At 35.4% G+C, this 18,668-nt stretch overlaps 1 protein-coding gene across 2 annotated transcripts in view; it reads left to right on the forward strand.

Annotated features, from left to right (window-relative positions):
* SAMSN1 (SAM domain, SH3 domain and nuclear localization signals 1) overlaps window positions 1-18,668 on the forward strand; it is a 419,991-nt gene that overhangs the window by 317,567 nt on the left and 83,756 nt on the right. For both annotated transcript variants that reach the window (XM_057501729.1, XM_036881471.2), the window contains 3 exons: window positions 1,469-1,548; window positions 16,620-16,746; window positions 17,963-18,315. In XM_057501729.1, coding sequence (XP_057357712.1) covers window positions 1,469-1,548; window positions 16,620-16,746; window positions 17,963-18,315 — 560 coding nt within the window. The remainder of the gene's footprint in view (window positions 1-1,468; window positions 1,549-16,619; window positions 16,747-17,962; window positions 18,316-18,668) is intronic.

Genomic DNA, 18,668 nt, shown 5'->3' on the forward strand with positions numbered 1-18,668 from the left:
CACTTAATTATACATGTTGTGCTCACTCCACGCTATAGACTAGTGTTCATAGCACTGCTGCTATATTTGTAATTTTCCTTTTCTTCTACCTTTCCAAACCATAGCTATTTTTCAGGCTTCCACTGGGGCCCTGCCTGTTACACAGGTACTCTGGGTCACAGTGATCTCTCCCCATAGCAGCGTCTGAATCACTCTTTTTACTACGTTGCATTACTCTATGAGTGATGTAAATGCATGGTGCATTTCCCTCAGCTACTTCTAGATTCTAGAGTGCCAGTGACCACGTTATTGTTTTGTTTTGTTTTTCTGTATCCAGAAGAATAATTGTAGAAGCTCTCCAAAATTCATCTTAAGGGGACCAAAAAGGGGAAGAGATGGAAAGGAATAAAGGAATAGAACAAAGAACTTGCTCTTCTAAATACAGAAAAACTGTAAATACTGCTTCTAGCATCTTGGCCGTATGATGGGAGATCTTTCTTCAGAGCCAGATCACAAAACAAAGCTCATCTTAAAATTTAAGTATTTTGTGGAATTCTGTAGGATGGTTTCTCTGATTTTAAATATTAACTTGTTGATGTAAATAATTCTGAGACTGAACTGTGAATTGAATGTATTGTTTAACTAAAACTTTTATGGAGATTTGGAGAAAAGCCTGCACCTTCTTTTCACTGTGCATTGAGGGTGGGCCTTGCCTGCTCCTTTCTCCCCCACAGGACAGGAGAATGAGGAATAGTGGGAGTGGGAAATTGAAGCAACGATTAAAAATGAAAAGAAGTGACACTGAAAGGAAGTCACTGACCTGGTGGCCAAGTGACTTCTGTGGGTCCCAGTATCCTCATCTGGAAACTAAGGGGCTTAGATTAAGTGATCCATACAGTCCTGTCCTCTTTTAGCACACTGTGTATTTCAGATTTAAATAAATAGAGCCCCTTCTATAGGACATGAAGGGGAAATGCTACTACCTCTTGAAAAGAATTCATGTAGCTGCAAGCAAGTAGATGCTACATTCCAAAGCTTTTACTAAAGTATGCAGAGAACAATTTCAACATAAATAATTCATGTTGAGAAGACATAAGCTAATGAAGCTCAAAATGCCAGAGGTGGAAAGCTTAGTTTAACAGAAACAGGTGTGGTGATTTACTTCATGGAAATAATAGCATTTGGAGTTAGTGTGGCTTCAGTATCTTTATGCTAGTCTTTTATTGCATAGATGGAAACTAAGTCCCAAAGAGGTTCCATGGCTTACTCAGATACACATCTGGCCAGTGGCATTCTGTTTTATTTTGTTAAATTTCTATTTTATTTTTATCTGTGTCTTGTAAGAATAATTTATCTTTAAAAAGAGAAACATTTATGATCTAATCAACATAGTACCTTAATAGATTGAAGAAAAACATGAGCATCTGCAATTAAGCTTTAATCTTATAATTTTTGATAATCTGTATATAACATTTATCCCTTTTCATAGATCTAAATGAAGATGACTCTCTTTTGAGTAATAACCTACATACTTTCCAAGGGAAAAAACTTCAAGGCATTTCCTATCAGGTAATGTGAATAATCAACACTTGTGTGGTGTTGTGAAAATCATCTTGTTATTGAGCTCTATAATAAGCTAGCTGTAGCATACAATACTTAGCCTTGTAGCTATTTTGTATTTAGTTATTGTAGGTTGTTTTGTAATTGATATGCTTATGTCTCTGTGAATTGGAATATAAATGAAAAAATCAGATGATGACTTGAGTTAATAAACCATTTTGGTTATGCAAAACATCATGCTCTACAGCCTTTTAATAAGTAACTCTGAGCCTGTTAAATTAATATACAGGGATTTTCTCTGACAAGACCTATGCTAAGTGCTTAGAACTATTTGATAACCTTCAGTGAGGGGCCCATCCCTCATGTTTGTACATTTGATATAAAAACATAAACTCTGATTCCTGACATATCCTTTTTAAAATTGCATTAATTAACCCAGGAGTTCAAGCAATTAAGAATGTCTGACCTTGGGCCTCTGTAATAATAATAACATAACATTCATTAACAACCAAATCATTGCTATTCACCCTGTAATGAAAAATAGTATATTAGTCAGTAAGGCCAACTCAGGCATCATACTGATTTTTGATATTTTTCTGACAGCAATAGGGATCTCTTTAATCATCTGATAGTTGTATTAGAAACTTTAGAACTGACCTTCCTCAGTGCAGTAGATTGACCAGCAGGCAGAGGGGACACAGCATATGAACTGTGAAGGGCTGATTTGGTAAGGAAAGGGAGCTCACGTTTCTAAATCCAGCCTGATTTCTGGGGCTGTTGAAGCCCTCCAATGAACTAGACAGTGGATCATAACTTTTGATCAAGAGCAGTTTCTGCTGACTATTCTGATGCTGGCAGAGTGACAGAACTGTGCTCCCAAGGCAGCTGCGCATCACCTAGCTGCTCAAGAACCAGCGGGGTCTCCGGCAGAGCATGGGTGAGAGCTCTGAAAACAGACTGAGCTCTGTTTCAATCTTACTTTGGCTCTTAGTTTTGCAACTTTGGACAATTTACTTAATCTCTCTCTCCTTAGTTTTCATTGTCTGTAAAATTGGTCTATAAAGAACCTTTATCTCATGGCTGTCATGAGGATTAAATGAGACTCTTAATTAAAGCACTTAGCTTCATGGCTGGCATTTAGGAGATTTTTAAAAAGTTCAGTTGTTAACACTGAGGTGTGTCTCTTATTTTCTCCTCACCTTGCTGCTCCTCTTACTCTTTGCAAGGGCTTCCTGACACTCTCAAAGGCACAGAGGGCAGATTAACTCTGAAATATGCTGTCTCAGTCTCCAAGATGTAGTATCTAAGTGAAACACTGTCTGATAGCCAGAAGGAAATGATGGCTGGTTTACAGTAACAGCTCCCAGACATGCATTGTGCCAAGAGGAGTCCTTTAAGTTTTTAGTAGAAAACTTGAAACATCTCTTGGAAAGAAAAAAATGATGTAGAAAGTTCTCAGAAGAAAAGGATTAAAGATAAATCTCCCTCTAACAACAATCTATCTGGACATTTTAATTGGCCAAGAAATGATCCTTCTAGAATATAATCATTCAATTGTACTAAGTAGTTTATAACTAAAGATTAGTTGAAATTCATACCCAGTGACAGACAAGCACGAGCTAACACCGAAGTCTTCATTGGGGAGGAGGGGTTGGTCTTCCTTATCTTTAAATTCTTATCCATAGTAAGCCTTCAATTGAACTTGAGAAGCACTTTTTCTCTATGGCAGGATACTTTGGTGTAATGAAGTATTTTAAGTATAAAAAAGTATTATGCAAATTATTAATCTGTAACCCCTTATGACTGAGGAAAAGTAGAAGTAGTTTACCCTTTGAAAGATGGGGCAGAAAGGGAATCATTCTCTGGTGGAAATGGGGGACTGGCCTGTCGACAGAGTCCAAAGAATGAATTGAGGTATGGACTGTGGCATCCCATCAAGTGAGCACATGGCTCATCAGAGCAATGTTTCTCCAAGTGTGGCCTGGGGACCATATGTATCAAAATCACTTGGGGTGTTTTTTTAAAATGCAGACTTCTAAGCCACACCCCAACCCAACTGAATTGTCATGTGTGGAAGCCAAGAACAGGTATTTTTTAATGTAAATTTCCCGAGGATGCTCAGTACATGAACCATGGGACGGACTCTCTGGCATCCAGACAGTTGGTGGACACCTGTTTGCAGACAATGACTCCCCATGCATTTTCACTTTACAATCCCAAACTTGGCTCAGGTCAGGTCTGGGAAAACAACAGCCTCTTGGAAAAATTGGAGTTGATTTTTGTTTTCTACCTGAACATTCATTATAGAACTTTTAAAAACTATGTAAAAGTAAAGATTAAGGTAATGAATAATACCTAACAGGGTAAATATTTTCATATGGCTGGTCATTTTACCCAATATCATTAATATGGGATAAATTTCAAAGATGTAAAACATATTAGTAGTTATAATTATCATATGACCATGCCTACAAAATATATTTTGAGCAAAAAAACATTCAAAATAAAAGATGTAAGCATTAACTGAATTCCCAATCAGAAAATACTCAACCAGACATGTTTCCTTCATGTTCTCAAAATAAAGTGAAAGATCTCAGGCACAGAGATGGTACAAGAAACCAAGTGCCAGAAACGGGGAAGGTGTTTAAGAAATGCTTTCTCCGATACTGACTTGACTCCGTGAATATTTCTGACTACTTGGACTGGGATAAACTTGCCAGAGAATCAGGCTTGCAGGAGAAGTGCCGATGGGGAGAGTTTGAAGCAAAGCAGGTTGCCTGGTACTGCGATCATTACAGCCCCCATAAAGAACACCTTGGGGTAACTCAACTCCCAGCATTTATTTTTGTATCCTTGTTCTTGTTTGTTCTTTTCTGTCAGCATTCAGTTGATGGCTCAAACCTTTTGTAGCATATTGAAAAGGATATAAAATATGCAGTAATACAGACTTTGGGCTAATATATTTTCAAAAATGTTTCATGCCTCATTTCTCACATAAATTCTTAGGTTGTATTCAGCCTTCAGAGCATCATTCATATTCATGATAGAACGAGTGATAACATTTATTACTTTCAGTGCTGGTAATATGAGGCACTGTCAAGCACCCCACCCAGGACTGAACCAAAACATTTTCTCACTGAGCTCCTTCAGAGGAAAATATGTTGCTGAGTGAATTAATATTTTTTCAATGTATATATGCATATGTATACATATACCTATATCCCTCAGACCTTAGGTTCCCTTCTCTGGTTAGATCACTTCACACCCATTTCAACCAATTTCTTTTTTGAAGTCCTCTCTCTGGAGACTATAAAATGAAGTGTTTGAATTTTCAGCCTCCCCTGCAGTTAGGGCAGTCATAGAATCCAATTCTGGCCAATGAGATAAAGTCAGAAATGCCTGGGGAAAGCATTTTCTAGGAAAAAAGGAGGAGCAACAAAGCCTCATGAGGAGAAAACTGTCCTCTGACCTTCTTCCTGTCTGGTGCTGGGGCAGGATATCGGGCGAGTTAGCAACTGTTTTTCAACTATAAGGGCAAAAGGCACATACGTGTTCAGGATGGTGGAGGAGGCAAATACACAGAGCCTGAGTCATTAACAGCATTTGTGAGTAACAGAACCAGCACTGGCCGGCCGGCCTGTGTCTTGCCTTCCTGTTGTGTGGAAACATAAGCCCCATGCCTATTCAAGCCCCTTTGCTGGGTTTTCTGTTCCTTCAGGCTGAATGTATTCCTAACTGACAGACTATACTTTTAAAGCTGTTATTTTTGCTAATGTTAAACTCTAATTACTCTAAGATACTGGACCAAACTTTGCTCACACAGTTGGGTGGGGTCCAGACTGAGCTTTGATTGTGCAATCTAGACAAACATGCTTCAGTTCTCACACGGTGTAATCAGCACCTAGAGTTGAGAGCCAGTTAGTCCTTAAGATGAAAATTACATCAGTAACAAAAAAACCTATTAGTTAAATGCAGACATAAATGTGTCCAGTGCAGCACACCATTGTGGGGAAAGGTGGTTAGATTGCATCAAAGTGAGATTGGTGTTTTGTGAGCTTAACTGAGGTCAGAGCACCAGCTGACAGGGAAGAACTTTAAGATTTAGCTGTGATCCATTAACAAGCAAGAGATATAAGTCCCTCGTTAGGTTCCGTCAGACAAATTTTGGACGGTGGTAAGCAAAGGTGTGAACAAACTATTGGGCAGGAAAAAAAAAAGGTTCAAATGATAGATTATTTAAATAGTACCAGCAAGTATCAACTAAAAAATAATTTTTATGGATGATGTGATAATATAAACTAATTTGTTAAGCGTTTTCTTATTTTCAAGTACATTCTTATCCATATATAACTTTAGCAACTGTATTAGTTATTACTACATAATAAATTAGCCCAAAATTTAGGAACATAAAACAGTGAGCATTTATTATCTCACAGTTTCTCTGAATTAGGAGTCAGAGTGGTGTAGCTGGGTGATTCTAGCTCCGGGTCTCACATGAGATAGCAATGAAAATGTAATCTGAAGGTTGCCTGTGGCTAAAGATCTGTTCCAAACCCCCTCTCATGGCTGAAGGCAGCTCCTTGCTGGGGACTGTTTGGAGGCATCAGTTTCTCACCATGATGGCCTTTCTACAGGGCTGCTTGAGTGTTCTCACAGTGTAGCATTTGGCTTCCCCCACAGTAAGTGACCCAAGACACAAAGTAAGAAGGAAACCATAATGGCTTTTAAGATCAAACCTCAGAAATACTTCATCACTTCCACTGTATTCTGTTTGTTAGAAGCAAGTTATTAAACCCAGTCATACTACAGGGAGGGACATTTTGAAAAGAGCAATATAAAACAATTTGTGGACACATTTAAAATCTACTAGAGCTATCTAGTAATACTTTGAGGTTATAGATGGAGGAGTTTTCCTATATCCCAAGAGCAAGATTATAACTTATTTTGCAGATAGAATGAATATAGAGCTCTATTTTTTTTAGCTAGAGGAAGCATGTAAGCTCATTTTTAATTTTAAAGAGTAGCTTTGGTTGGTGTTAAAAGAAAAGTGAATGCTAATGTGAAATCTACATGTTTATCTCGGGTGAAATAAAATTAAAATCAGACTAGGTTTTCTAATTTCAGTAGTTAAAGTTATATGGTCTCTACCTTTGTGTCTACATTTATATCTATATCTATAAAATAAATAAACAAATGTATAAATAGCAAATACATTCTGGTCAGCTTTTACTGTGCCAAGCACTAGTTGACATCTTTAAAATGTAAACACAGAACACAAACAAAAGTGTGGGCCTAGTTCTGTAAAAATCCACATGGTACACATAGCAAAATAAAATGCATCACTCAGTGCTGGCTTCAGGCATCTCAGCTACTCTGCCGGTTTCTTCTTCTCGCCTCTAGGTGATTTGCTAGAAGAACCAAGGCACTTGGCTTTGTACGTTATGATAACCAAATTTGCTTTAAATGAGTCATAACTCTTGATTTTGGACTGTTTAAACTCTATGTGCCTCAATTTCCTTATATTTAAAATGGTGGTAACAAAAATTTCTTATGATTATTATAAATATTAGAGGAAGCAGTCATGTATATTGCCCCCATAACTGAACATTTATGTGCTCTCTCTGAACTCCTCTTAATCCCACTGAAGGCTTTCTCCTCAGAATAAAATTTGAAATCCCCTTCTATTCTCAGTTATAAATTCCACCTAATCCCTAGAAAGAAACTGGGTTTAATAACAGGTACATGGATTTTTCAAAAGAAATAGAAGATTTCCAGGATACTCATGTATATCAGTCTTGTAGTATCACAGCTTTGAATAAACTCTAAGTCCTGTTTGCAGTTCTTTTTCAAGACTGGCTTTTGGGAACACTATAAGCTAAATTATACAACTTCATTTGGTTACAATTTCCCAAAATGTAATATACATTTGCAGATTCTGTGGCAAATAACTACCTTCAACAAATCATGTTTATGTAGGCAGGAACATAATAGTTTCAATATATCACCATTCACAGCCCTCTCTTCCCAAAGATAATTAACATGTTAACATCTAAGTTTCTATAATAGTTTTCTTTCAACAGTTTTTGCCTAAGGGACGGTAGTAGCTATTCTAGGTAGTAAGAAGTGATGGAAAGGTACTATTTAAATATTACTCTATTCCCTGAAAAATTACTGTACTCTGCCTTTGCCATTTCCCTTGCCTTGTAAGTTGTTAATAGTTAAGTATCCAAGAGCTGTGGGAAAAAACAACTATCAATGAATATCAAAAGAACCTCTCAAATGAAAATAAAGCTCTGCATTTGAGAAGACTAAGAAATAATTAAACATAGAATCAAGAAAACTGGGTCAAGAGACATGAAGATGCTACTTTCTGTGCTTATAGACTACTGAATTCATATTTCTGTGCCTCAGTTTCCTCCTTTTTGAAGTAAGGTGTTGGACTAGATGAATACAAAGGCTTTTTTAAATTCTAATAATCTGTAATTAATAGTAGCTCATTCTTACTTTTTCTTTGATATCCTTTTGAGGTCCAAGGGTTTATATAAAATAACAAAAGGAGATACTTATTTACTCTAATGTCCCTACATTGTTATTGGAGGAACAATGAATTTCTGTGATCCAACTCCTCATTTTATAGAAGCATAGAGAAATAAAGCAGCTTGCTTATTAAATTCACATGTTTAGTCACAAAGTGTCAGCATCACAGCAGAGTACTCGCTTATCTGCAGGGCAGGACTGCTTCTAGTAAACCATGTTGTCCTGACATATTTTGATTGTTTCTTGTATATATTAAATTATAATTTCTAGGTATAAGTGTTGTATTTTTTTTATACCCACAGCTCCTTTTATTGCTAGGCATCCAATAAGTGCTTAATAAAAATCAATTAATTTGTAGATTGGCTCATAAATTTCCTATTGTCCCTTTTTTTTTTTTTTTTAACCAACTAGAGAGTGTATGCAAAAAGAGAAATGTTCTTAAGAACAGTTCTAGAAACTTCTTTAAAATTTCAGAGCAGAGGATATTACACAGGAAGTAAGAAAGATGTTGCTTCTGTGGCCTTTCCCCTTAAACCAGCAAAACCTCATTGCATCTCTGATTTGTGTAATCTCTGCAGCTTCCAGCTGGCTTGGCAATATCTCATACTGAAAGACTGACCCCATGCTCTGGGTCAAAGAGCAAAGAGCAGTCTTGGCTCTTCATACAGAAGTGGGGAGAGATAACCATGAAGCTGTAACTTCCTTGCACCATGGAAATAGAGCCTCTGTGGCACATTATTTCCAAGAGCAGATTTGCATGCCCAAAATCTGCTTGAAAGGAGGAAGATGGAACCAGAAACCTGTATTAGGTCTTGACTGGGTGATCTATATTTATATAGTGGGATAAGACTGTTACATAACGGGCTTTGTTAGACATGCTAAATTACACCTCTTAGCTGTTGAAATGTCTGCTAATCCTCTAGGCAAGTGCATTTCCCTTCCCTACTTTACCTGATGGAATCTTTCTCTCCTGTGAGTAACCATCACATTTTATTTGTACTTCTCATATGACACACATTAACCTTTTCCTCCAAATGTATTAATGTTCAGTTCACATTTATTTCCTGGGCATAATAAAGACCAGGTTTGAGAAGTACAAAACAGCTCTGGAACTCCAGAGCTCACCTTTTAGCAGAGGGGACAGGCATGGAAATGGAAACAGATGACTGTTTTGTTTTGTTTCTTAATCACTGATATTAAGCAATGAACATCACAAAGCAAACAAAATGTCTTACTCTCCTTTTTCTCTCCCACAGACTAGGTGCTTAGTAAATGTGTGTTGAGTGAATAAATATCTTACAAGTCTTCTAGAATATATTTTAATTAATTAATTAATTAATTAAGTTGCCCATTTATTCAATGTTTTCTTATTGTTCCCAACCTTATTTTAAGTATTGTTCCAGTCTTTAATTTCAATTTCTATCACTGAAAAAAAGTAATAAATTTTGTAATTGTATAAGGATATCTAACATCAACATGGCAATTTTTCCATCATTTCTTCAATCACTATTTCATTTGTCTAAATGAATTATTTTCAAATTATCTTTTTAGTTAATTGTAGTTCCAAGAAAATGGTAAACTAAACCCTTGAAATGAAACCTCTTTGTTTTCATGTATTTGCATTGATTGATTTTAGGCATATAATCCTCTTGGTTTTATTACTGTCCATTGAGTTATTAGATGTTAACTGATCCTTGTGACCTCAGAAATTATCTTTTCAGGATGTATTTTAGCTCATAAGTAGAGATCGTCACTTTCGTACAGAAGATAATGGAGATATAGCTTTGGGCTTTTAATAATCTCACTATTTAAAGCTAATTCTTGATTTTTGTATTTACCATGAAAACAACTTTTCCCCTTTCATCCAGTCCCTAGGTACCTTTCTTTTCAGGTGGCTAGGAATGATTTCACAGCAGAAACACTGGGCACTTCTGTCCTGGTTGGCAGAAATAGATTTGATTTCAAAATCTGTATTCTGAGTACACTTTTTAAATTATGGAATTTCTCCCAATTATAGGAGTAATACATCTTTAATGGAGAAAACTTGGAAAGTGCAGAGGAAAAAAGCCAAATAGTGTGGAGCTTTTACCTTTTATACAAATTTACATTCTGATTTTTTCTCTTAATGCTGTATTGTGAGCATTAAAAACACCATTTCTAAAGCCCTAGGAATTGGCAAATCTTTAGTAACTAAGTGAAGAGTCATAAGACTAGGAAACTCAGTAAAGTTGTCAATTCATAACACACGAAGCCTGAATTTGACTTCAGGGCGATCATTACAATTTTCTTTTATAATAAATCAAGATACTAATTTTTTTTAAATCTCTATTTCCCCTGTTGAAGAAATAATGTGAAATAGACATCAGGTGATCAGAATTTTTCTGTCTGAATATTTGTCAAATAGGTCACTAGAGAGGAAAGCTTCTAAATTAGAAATTAAGAACAAAAAATATAATAGGAAATTATTTTACTTCATTTGAGGTCTATCCTGTTACTTTCCAATTTCCTTTTCATTAGTGGAATAAAGATAACTCAGTTCAGTCAGGTGATCTGGATTCAGTTAGTCTCCATAAGCCCAAGTTTCTCTCCTGTAAAAGGAAGAGATAGTTTGGAGGCGATTTAAATTATTTTGTAGCAAAACATGCATATGAAAGAGGATATGTATATATTCATAAAAGAGGTGTTATGTATATAACATATATCTATATATGTTATTTATATTTAAAGAAGATATATATATAAGAAGACATACATGTATGTATGCATATATATACATATGAGGATTTCATGAAAGAATATCTATATAATATACATATATAAAAGAGGATAGGCCTGTAAATCTGAGAATGTCTACCTGATGCTTATCCTTTTTATTGGAGAATCATATTTAACTTAAAAATCAAAACCCTGAATTTGGTTGGTTTTAATTTGGCTGTCAATACTAGATAGACAGTAATTATGCTGGCTGCTAAAAACTTGTGAGAAAGAACATTAGATTAAAAGTCAGAATACTTGATTCTTATTCTAGCTCTGTTATTAATGAATTATCTTTCCCTGAATAAGCCAGTTAGCTTCTCTGGGCTTGCTCATTTTTTAAATAGACTGGTAGACTAGATGTCTAATAAGTTCCATCCCAGCTCATAAAATATGATTGTAGAACTAATCTAGTTCAATAATTTATTGATGCTATTTTCTAAAAATTTTTCTATCATCCTAATAGTCAAGTAAACTGACAAAAAATGAGGCATATTAAATCCAAGACTTCTAACAAAATCTTTACATTATTTAAGGAATGTGAGCAACATGAACTAAAAGAATGCACATTTATATATGAAAAGTATAGTCTGTGCTTACTAAAATATACATATTTAATATATTTAAAATATATTTAATTCAATATTTAAATATTTACCAAAATATCTCATTTATTTTTAAACATAGTCACAATTTTGATGGAGAAAAATAATAAACTAAATAAAATAATTTTTTATCCCCTCTCATTTCTCAATTCCTAGTTCTGTTTTTTGCATAATTATGTTTCAAAGAAATTGATTTTTTACCAAGTGAATTCCTCATTCATTTATTCATTCATTCATTTCATATCATTATTGCAACTAACTCATATGGAGTGCCAACTATCAGCAATGTTATATGTGCTAAGGATGCTGTGCATACGCATATAGAAGAGTATGGTTCCTGCCTTCCTTCAGTTTAGAGTCTATTGAGGTTGAAATATATTTAACCAGTGGTGACACAAAATTATAACTTTGAAATTGTGGTGAAAGCCAAGAAGGTAAAAGAATGGAGACCCAATGTGGACTTGGGAGTCAGGAAAGTGCTCTTTGAAAAAAGTGACATTTAGGCTGAAGCTCCAGAGGTGAGTAGGAATTAACCAGGTTAAGAGAATGAGAATAAGCATTCCAGGTAGAGGAAGTAGCATACACAAAAACACAGAGAATGGAAAAAGTTTTGGAGATTGGGACCCTAAAACTCTGCACCTAGTAATCCTGAGGGAAATCTGGAGACCTAGGTCTCCTTATAGATATAGTTATGTGTTTCAGATTTTATTTGAATTTTTACAGTAATTTAAGCAAGATAGAAATATCATTAGATTTACGTCTTTTAAAGAGAGCTCCAACATCATATTGTGAATCAACTGAGGAAGGGCAAAAGTGAAAAGAAAACCATTTAGAGACTTGTCAATAGTTTCAATGAGATAAAATTAAACTAGCATGGTAGCAGTGGAATGGGAGAGAAAGAAACAGATCCAGGGATACATTCTGTAGAACAGAACAAACTCAGAAATGGAATAAATTTTAGCACACGGAGGAAAGGTAAGTGGCAAAGGGGACAGTTTGATTTGTGGAATGTGCTATTGGGTGGATGAAGATGGCATGCACTGAACTGAAGAAGACCAGATGAAAACCATGTTTAGGGGTCTACAGGTCAGTCCTGATCATGCTTATAAATCATTTTAAAAAGACAGTTTTTTTAAGACAGTCTGAAGCTCTGAAGAAAGCCTTGGAGAAATAAATTGGGAATCAGCAGTACAGAAGTGGTATTAAAAGCCGTGTGTGTGTGTGTGTGTGTGTGTGTGTGTGTGTGTGTGTGTTGTGTGTGTGCATAGAAGAGAACAAGATGGTGAAATTTGATGAGGACCCAGAGCTAGCTCTGAAGGAATTTAAGCACTTGATTTTGAGAGAAAAGAGGTGTCAGCATTTAGGAGTTAGAGAGAACAGCCAAACAGGTGAACACAAAACCAGAGAACATGTTGTCACAGACACCAGGGGAACCAAGTGTCTCTTGAAGTTCATCATGGTCACTATTGTTGAATATCAAGTAGTAATGGAGTGTGAGAACGATTCACTGGACCACAGGAGAAATTTAAATGGGGTAGTAGGGGCAAAGCTGATTGATGAGTACATGTGGTGGATTAAAAAGATGAAAAATTAAAGGAATTAAAAGAAGCATATGCAGTTCACTTTTTTGAGAAGCATGTCTTGGAAAGGGAATGGAAAGAACGGTAAATAAAAGCTGGTAAATTAGAGATATATAAAAACAATGTCTGCATGCTATTGGAAAAGTACATTAAAAAGGAAGAAGGTCAAAATCCAATTGAGAGGGAAGATGAATAAAAATGTAAGCCAAATTGTGATACTCTCCTGATTAGAATAAAATACATACTCCTCAGCCTGCTGTACAGAAGCCTTGAAGGCCCCTAGTTAAGTCTCTGCAAGACACTCTTCCCTTCTTTGTCTTCCTTGGGCATACACCAAGAATTCTTCCAAGAATTCCAGCTTTAGAACCTTTGCATAAACTACATCCTTTTCCAGAAATTCTCTTCCCTTTGCTGTTTGCCTGGCTGACTTTGCTGTCATTCAAGTCCCAATGGAAACGTTCTTTCTGCCTGTGTACTGAATCCAAAACCATCTCCAAATGTTCACATGTCTGGTTCCCCCTTGTCATTTAGACCTCATTTTCAGCATCCTCAATGTAACCTCTCCTGGTCACCCAATGTAAATTAGTAATCTCCGCCCCCATCCACACTTAAACATCCCATTAATCCCTACACAGCACTCATATGTCACATTTTCTTGTTTATATACTTGTTTACATGTTGATGGTATGTCATTTCCCTCTAGATTAGAGACTATGAAAGGGATCTAATCTGACTTGCTCAATTCCATATCTTCAGAGCATGTGATAATGCTTGGCTTGCAGTAGGTGTTCAATAAAAGTTTGTTGATTGATTGAATGCTAAATTTAATTTATGGGTCAGTCTTAGAAAATATCTAGAAGTTAAAGGCACATTATTATACATCTTAATCATATTCAGTACAAATGTTCAGGTTACAGGGAATTGTACTGAATAACATTATTATTTTGAAAATTTCTAAAGAATTTCTTTTTAATCATTTTAATGATTCTATATATCTTATGATGATATTAATTCTAATCTTCATCTTTCAAGAGAAGGTTTTCCAGAAGTATTTTGCTATTAGGAAGTAGCCAGTCTAATATAAAAAAAATGTATTATGGAAAATCCATTTGGTAGATAAGACATATGTATGAAATCGAAAGTGTATTTACATTCAGCAAACATTTATTAAGCCATGCACTATCCTAAGCACATGGGATTCAAAATTGAATAAATGCAGTACACTGATCTCTATTAACTCAAAGATGAGTGAGTGAATGAAGTTACAAAAAGTAATAATACTGTGCTTTAAAAAGGCTATAATAGAGTTTGAACAAAATAATGAGAGGTCAGTTTGTTTTAACACCTCTGGGCCGTGAGATCTCACTCATCTTAAGTCAGACACAATACAAATGATTTCATTACTCATAGGGGCAAATGAACTTCAGTTATCCTGGTATATAACACCTTTCCCCATATCAAATGAAAGTCTCACAAAGAAGGGGAAGAGAAAAGGCTATTTTTGATGTCAGTCTTTCAATGGAGCAATTAAGCTTTGGCTGTAACAGGAGGAGGTTGCCATAAAAAAGAAGCACAACAAAGAAAAATATCCTGCTCTATTGTTGTGCAATGTCAGCTTATTATCTCTGGAAGGGGCTAAAGATTAGAAAACATCTCTTCTTGAGTTACAGGGCCTGTAAACCTGAGTAACTCAGAAAGTACTGAAAAGGAAGAGAGGAGAAAAATAATAGAATAATAAAGAGCAATAGAAATTGTGTTGAGCTGAGCATGACCTTTACAGAAAGAAGGAAGATTCTGCACATCTAAGAAAATCTCATCACAGTCCTCTCTGGAAGATTAAAATGATTTCAATTTTTTGCCATTTATTTAATTTAAAAGTATGTCTTGCTCTGACAAAACATCACATTTCCTACTTAGGTGCAATTATACAGAGATGAAACATCAAGTTTATACTGGTTGCTCGAAGTTATTCTTAAAGACCAAGAATAAGAGCTGAATATAATACTTGGAAATGTTTGCATGAACTCTGTGGGGAAAATATGTTCCCAGCCAGGGACAAATAACCTTTGAAGCCAAAATCAGTCAAAGGGAGAAATAAAGTGGGAGAAACTCATTTATTGCTTACAGCAGTTGTCTACTTCTGCTCGCCTGTGTCTCCTGTCACCCAGATGCAGAAGGGCCCCACCAAGCCTCCCTGGTTCTAATGAACCCTCACTCCCCTGCCCTTGTAATCACCTATTGATACAGAGATGCACTAAGGCCAGGCAAGATATTCTGGAAATATTGCAGTTTTACCCACGTCGTATAACAGAGATCCTTTTCCTCCAAATATTTCTTTGGGTTTATAGTGTCTCTCAAAGGACTGGAAAACACTATTATAAATACATCTACTCAAATATTAATGAGGAAGAAAATCATTCACCTTTTTGAAAATTGCAGTATTTATTTAGATTTCATTTATTGGTTGTTCAATGGAAAGAATGAGGCAGAAGCAAGAGGATAAATATTTCTGAGTCCAGAGCTTTCTGGATGAAAAAGAAGTATTCCTCTATGTATTGCTTTATATCTAGTTGGTACAACAGAATACAATTAGTATAAAATTTGCCACAGAGTATTAACTTCCAAAATATTTTTAAACAAGAGTAAGGTACCCTAAATATAATCAGAGAAATATAAATACAAATTCACCAATATTAAGCTAGCAGGAAATATTTCTGTATCTTCCCAAGAAATTTTAAAAGTCCTTAATACAATGTTAGTTCTTTCATTGATATTTTTTGCCATAATAAACCAGTGACACTTTTGTACTAAAACATAATATGGAATGCAGTTGCTTGTTTTGTTTTGCTCAGTATGTATTTCTAGAAAGCAAGAGGCTAGTTAAAGAATAGTATATTATTTGAAAACACTCCATGTGTGGGGTCACAGAGAAGACAGCGTATCATAGAGAGGACAGGTGGGGACTCTGTGGCATCTTGCTGCACTGGTGGATGGTGACTGCGGGGAGGTGTGCGGAGGAGCTCGGTGGGGGTGAATGTGGGGGCCACATTGTTTTTCTTGTGAGGCCTTCATGAGAGAGTGTATCGGCGATGCCTTAATAAAAAAAGAAAGAAAGAAAAATAAAATACTCCATGCTTGAAATAAAATGCTGTTTTGCCAGAAATTTCCAAAAGGAAAATGAAAAAATATGAATTCAGCTTTTATTGCACACCATCCATCTATTCCAATGCTTCCCGGTAGCAACTTTATTTAACTTGTTCCATCTATGTTATGCTGCAAAGACCATGTTCTTTTCCACTATTTCACATTAAGTAGGAGCAAGTCTTTTATAGATAGCTCTGGATTCAATCCTTCTTGCTGAATTTTGAAGTACAAAAAAATTTTGATAAAAAATACCCTGCTTTAGTATGACTGGCCGGTTATAATGTTTTGCAAGTTTGAACCCCCAAAATGTGGTGTGCTTACAAGCTACTGTTTAAATTGTCTCAGGCTACTTGCTTTAAGATCACATTATTAATTTTCCCACATTAATGATCTCAAACCTTTTATATATTATCTTTTGTGAAGAATAACTTGTCTTTACCTTGAGCTGTGTTTGTGCTAGACCGTAGAATCAGGTGGTGACTCAGCAGACTCAATGGGGACTTTTAAAAGAATAAAGAAACTGGTTTGGACCAAGAAAGCCAGGATGCCGAGTCTGAATGACATGAAACCTACATTAATAAATCTCCGTAAGTAAGAACTCAATGAGCAGCTAAAATTTCTTTGAGGAAGAACTGGGGTAGCATATATTAATGAAGAACATTTTGATAAGACCTTAAAATAATAATTAACACTGAGGGTTTCTTTTTTTCTATTTCCAAATTATTTGTGAAACAGATATCCTTCCTCTATTTCTGAATTTCACCTTATATCCCATTTCTTCTTCCCTCCAGACCAGACTCAGGAATAGAGTTAAGAGAAAGCTATGGGTGAAGCTCAGCAAGGGAATAAGGGTCAGAATTGTCCACTGTTACCATTCTTTATCCATAGCAAACAAAAACAGTATTTTTCAGTTTTGATGTGAGTGCAGCAAATTGACGTGTTGTAACATGCAACTTTGATTTTCATTTATTTATTTTAAATAATGCCCTGTTAATTGTAATCTTTTGTTTACCCTAGTTAACATTTGGACTTAAAGAGATTCAATGATATGGTACAATTTACTATGGGTAACATATTTCTATGTTCTCTAACTGTTTTATATACTACTGAAAATTTCATCAGACCCTTCATTGCATGCAGATATAGACAGGTCTCACTAGCCAATTTTATAGTATTAAAGATAGGCTTTTTTCTTTGTTTTCTGTGTTGTGCTCTTGCTTTTCCAAAATATTTCACTATAAGATGCACTGCATACATAAATCTCTTTGCGGATTGATATGAAAATTTTGTTTAGAATACCAATAGGATTTCAGCCCATATACACTGAGAGTTCACTCTTTTAAGTAACGCAAGATTTCATTTGCTTCCTTATGATGCTCTCTTATACACATGACCTCAAAAAATTAAAAAGATTTAAGAACAGAAGGACACCCTGTCATGCTTATAAGATGTGGGAACTTCTTTTTTTTAGTTTGTAATTTTTCTCAAATGCATTTCAATGTGGCTTCGTTTCATTTGAATGTGGCTTCTAGTCATTCCAGTCAATCTGACTTTAATCATTATTATATGGCTTCATATATATATATATATTTTAGGTAAATCTCTTTTTACAAAACAAATCATTTAATTTATACAAGACTTACTCTTTAAAAAAATGCTATATACATTATTTTGTGAAATTAAATGACTTCCTGATTTATCCTCTGGTTTCCATTCATCTCTACTATGTAAAGGGAAGTATAATATTCATAATTTCTATATGTACAAAATTATCATAGTTACTTATTTTTCTTTATCATTCAGAAGATGAAGATGAAACATTGATTTCCTGTATGAAATTAGCCAAGTCTCAAGAAAAGAAAGTTAGTAATGTTAGCACAAGAAGAAAGGAAGCAATGGAGGTTAGATTGGATTCTCTTTCTGCATCACTGGTTCAATCCAGCACTTCAACTGGATGCAGTTTGGCAGAAATGTTATCCCACAGTGAAAGTAAAGTTCAGATGTGGAATAGCTGGAAGCCTTTTCCAGAAAACCTGGTCTGGACGTGTGTTGATTTCCAAACTACCCACGCTGGACCCTGGGGAAACTGTCCCTGCTGTGCTCACCATGCACGTCTCAAGTCCTCTTATACAGATATGGACCTCCCACATTCATGGGTAAGTTTCTTAACTATGGAAATGTATCATCTTATCTGTATGTTTGCACTGGAAAGAAACAGAGAACTAAAAAGTGCTGATCAGTCACATTTATCAGTTAGGAAAGGCACTTGAACTAGAGCTGTCTTTCTAAAAGGTAATGCAGCCCTTGTGATTTTTGCTATCATGTTACTATTGCATATTTGTGTTCAAATAAACTACTGCATAATATTTTCCAGGGATATATTATCCTTTTTAATTGAAGGAAAACTTTGGGTGTTAATCCAGATCGAGAAGATGTACACTGAATTGTCTAATTTATTGCTGTTGTCATGAAGTTCACTGACAAATAATAGCTAACTTAAATGAGCATT

Source organism: Manis pentadactyla, chromosome 1 (assembly GCF_030020395.1).
Source record: "Manis pentadactyla isolate mManPen7 chromosome 1, mManPen7.hap1, whole genome shotgun sequence".
Taxonomy (NCBI): Eukaryota; Metazoa; Chordata; class Mammalia; order Pholidota; family Manidae; genus Manis; species Manis pentadactyla.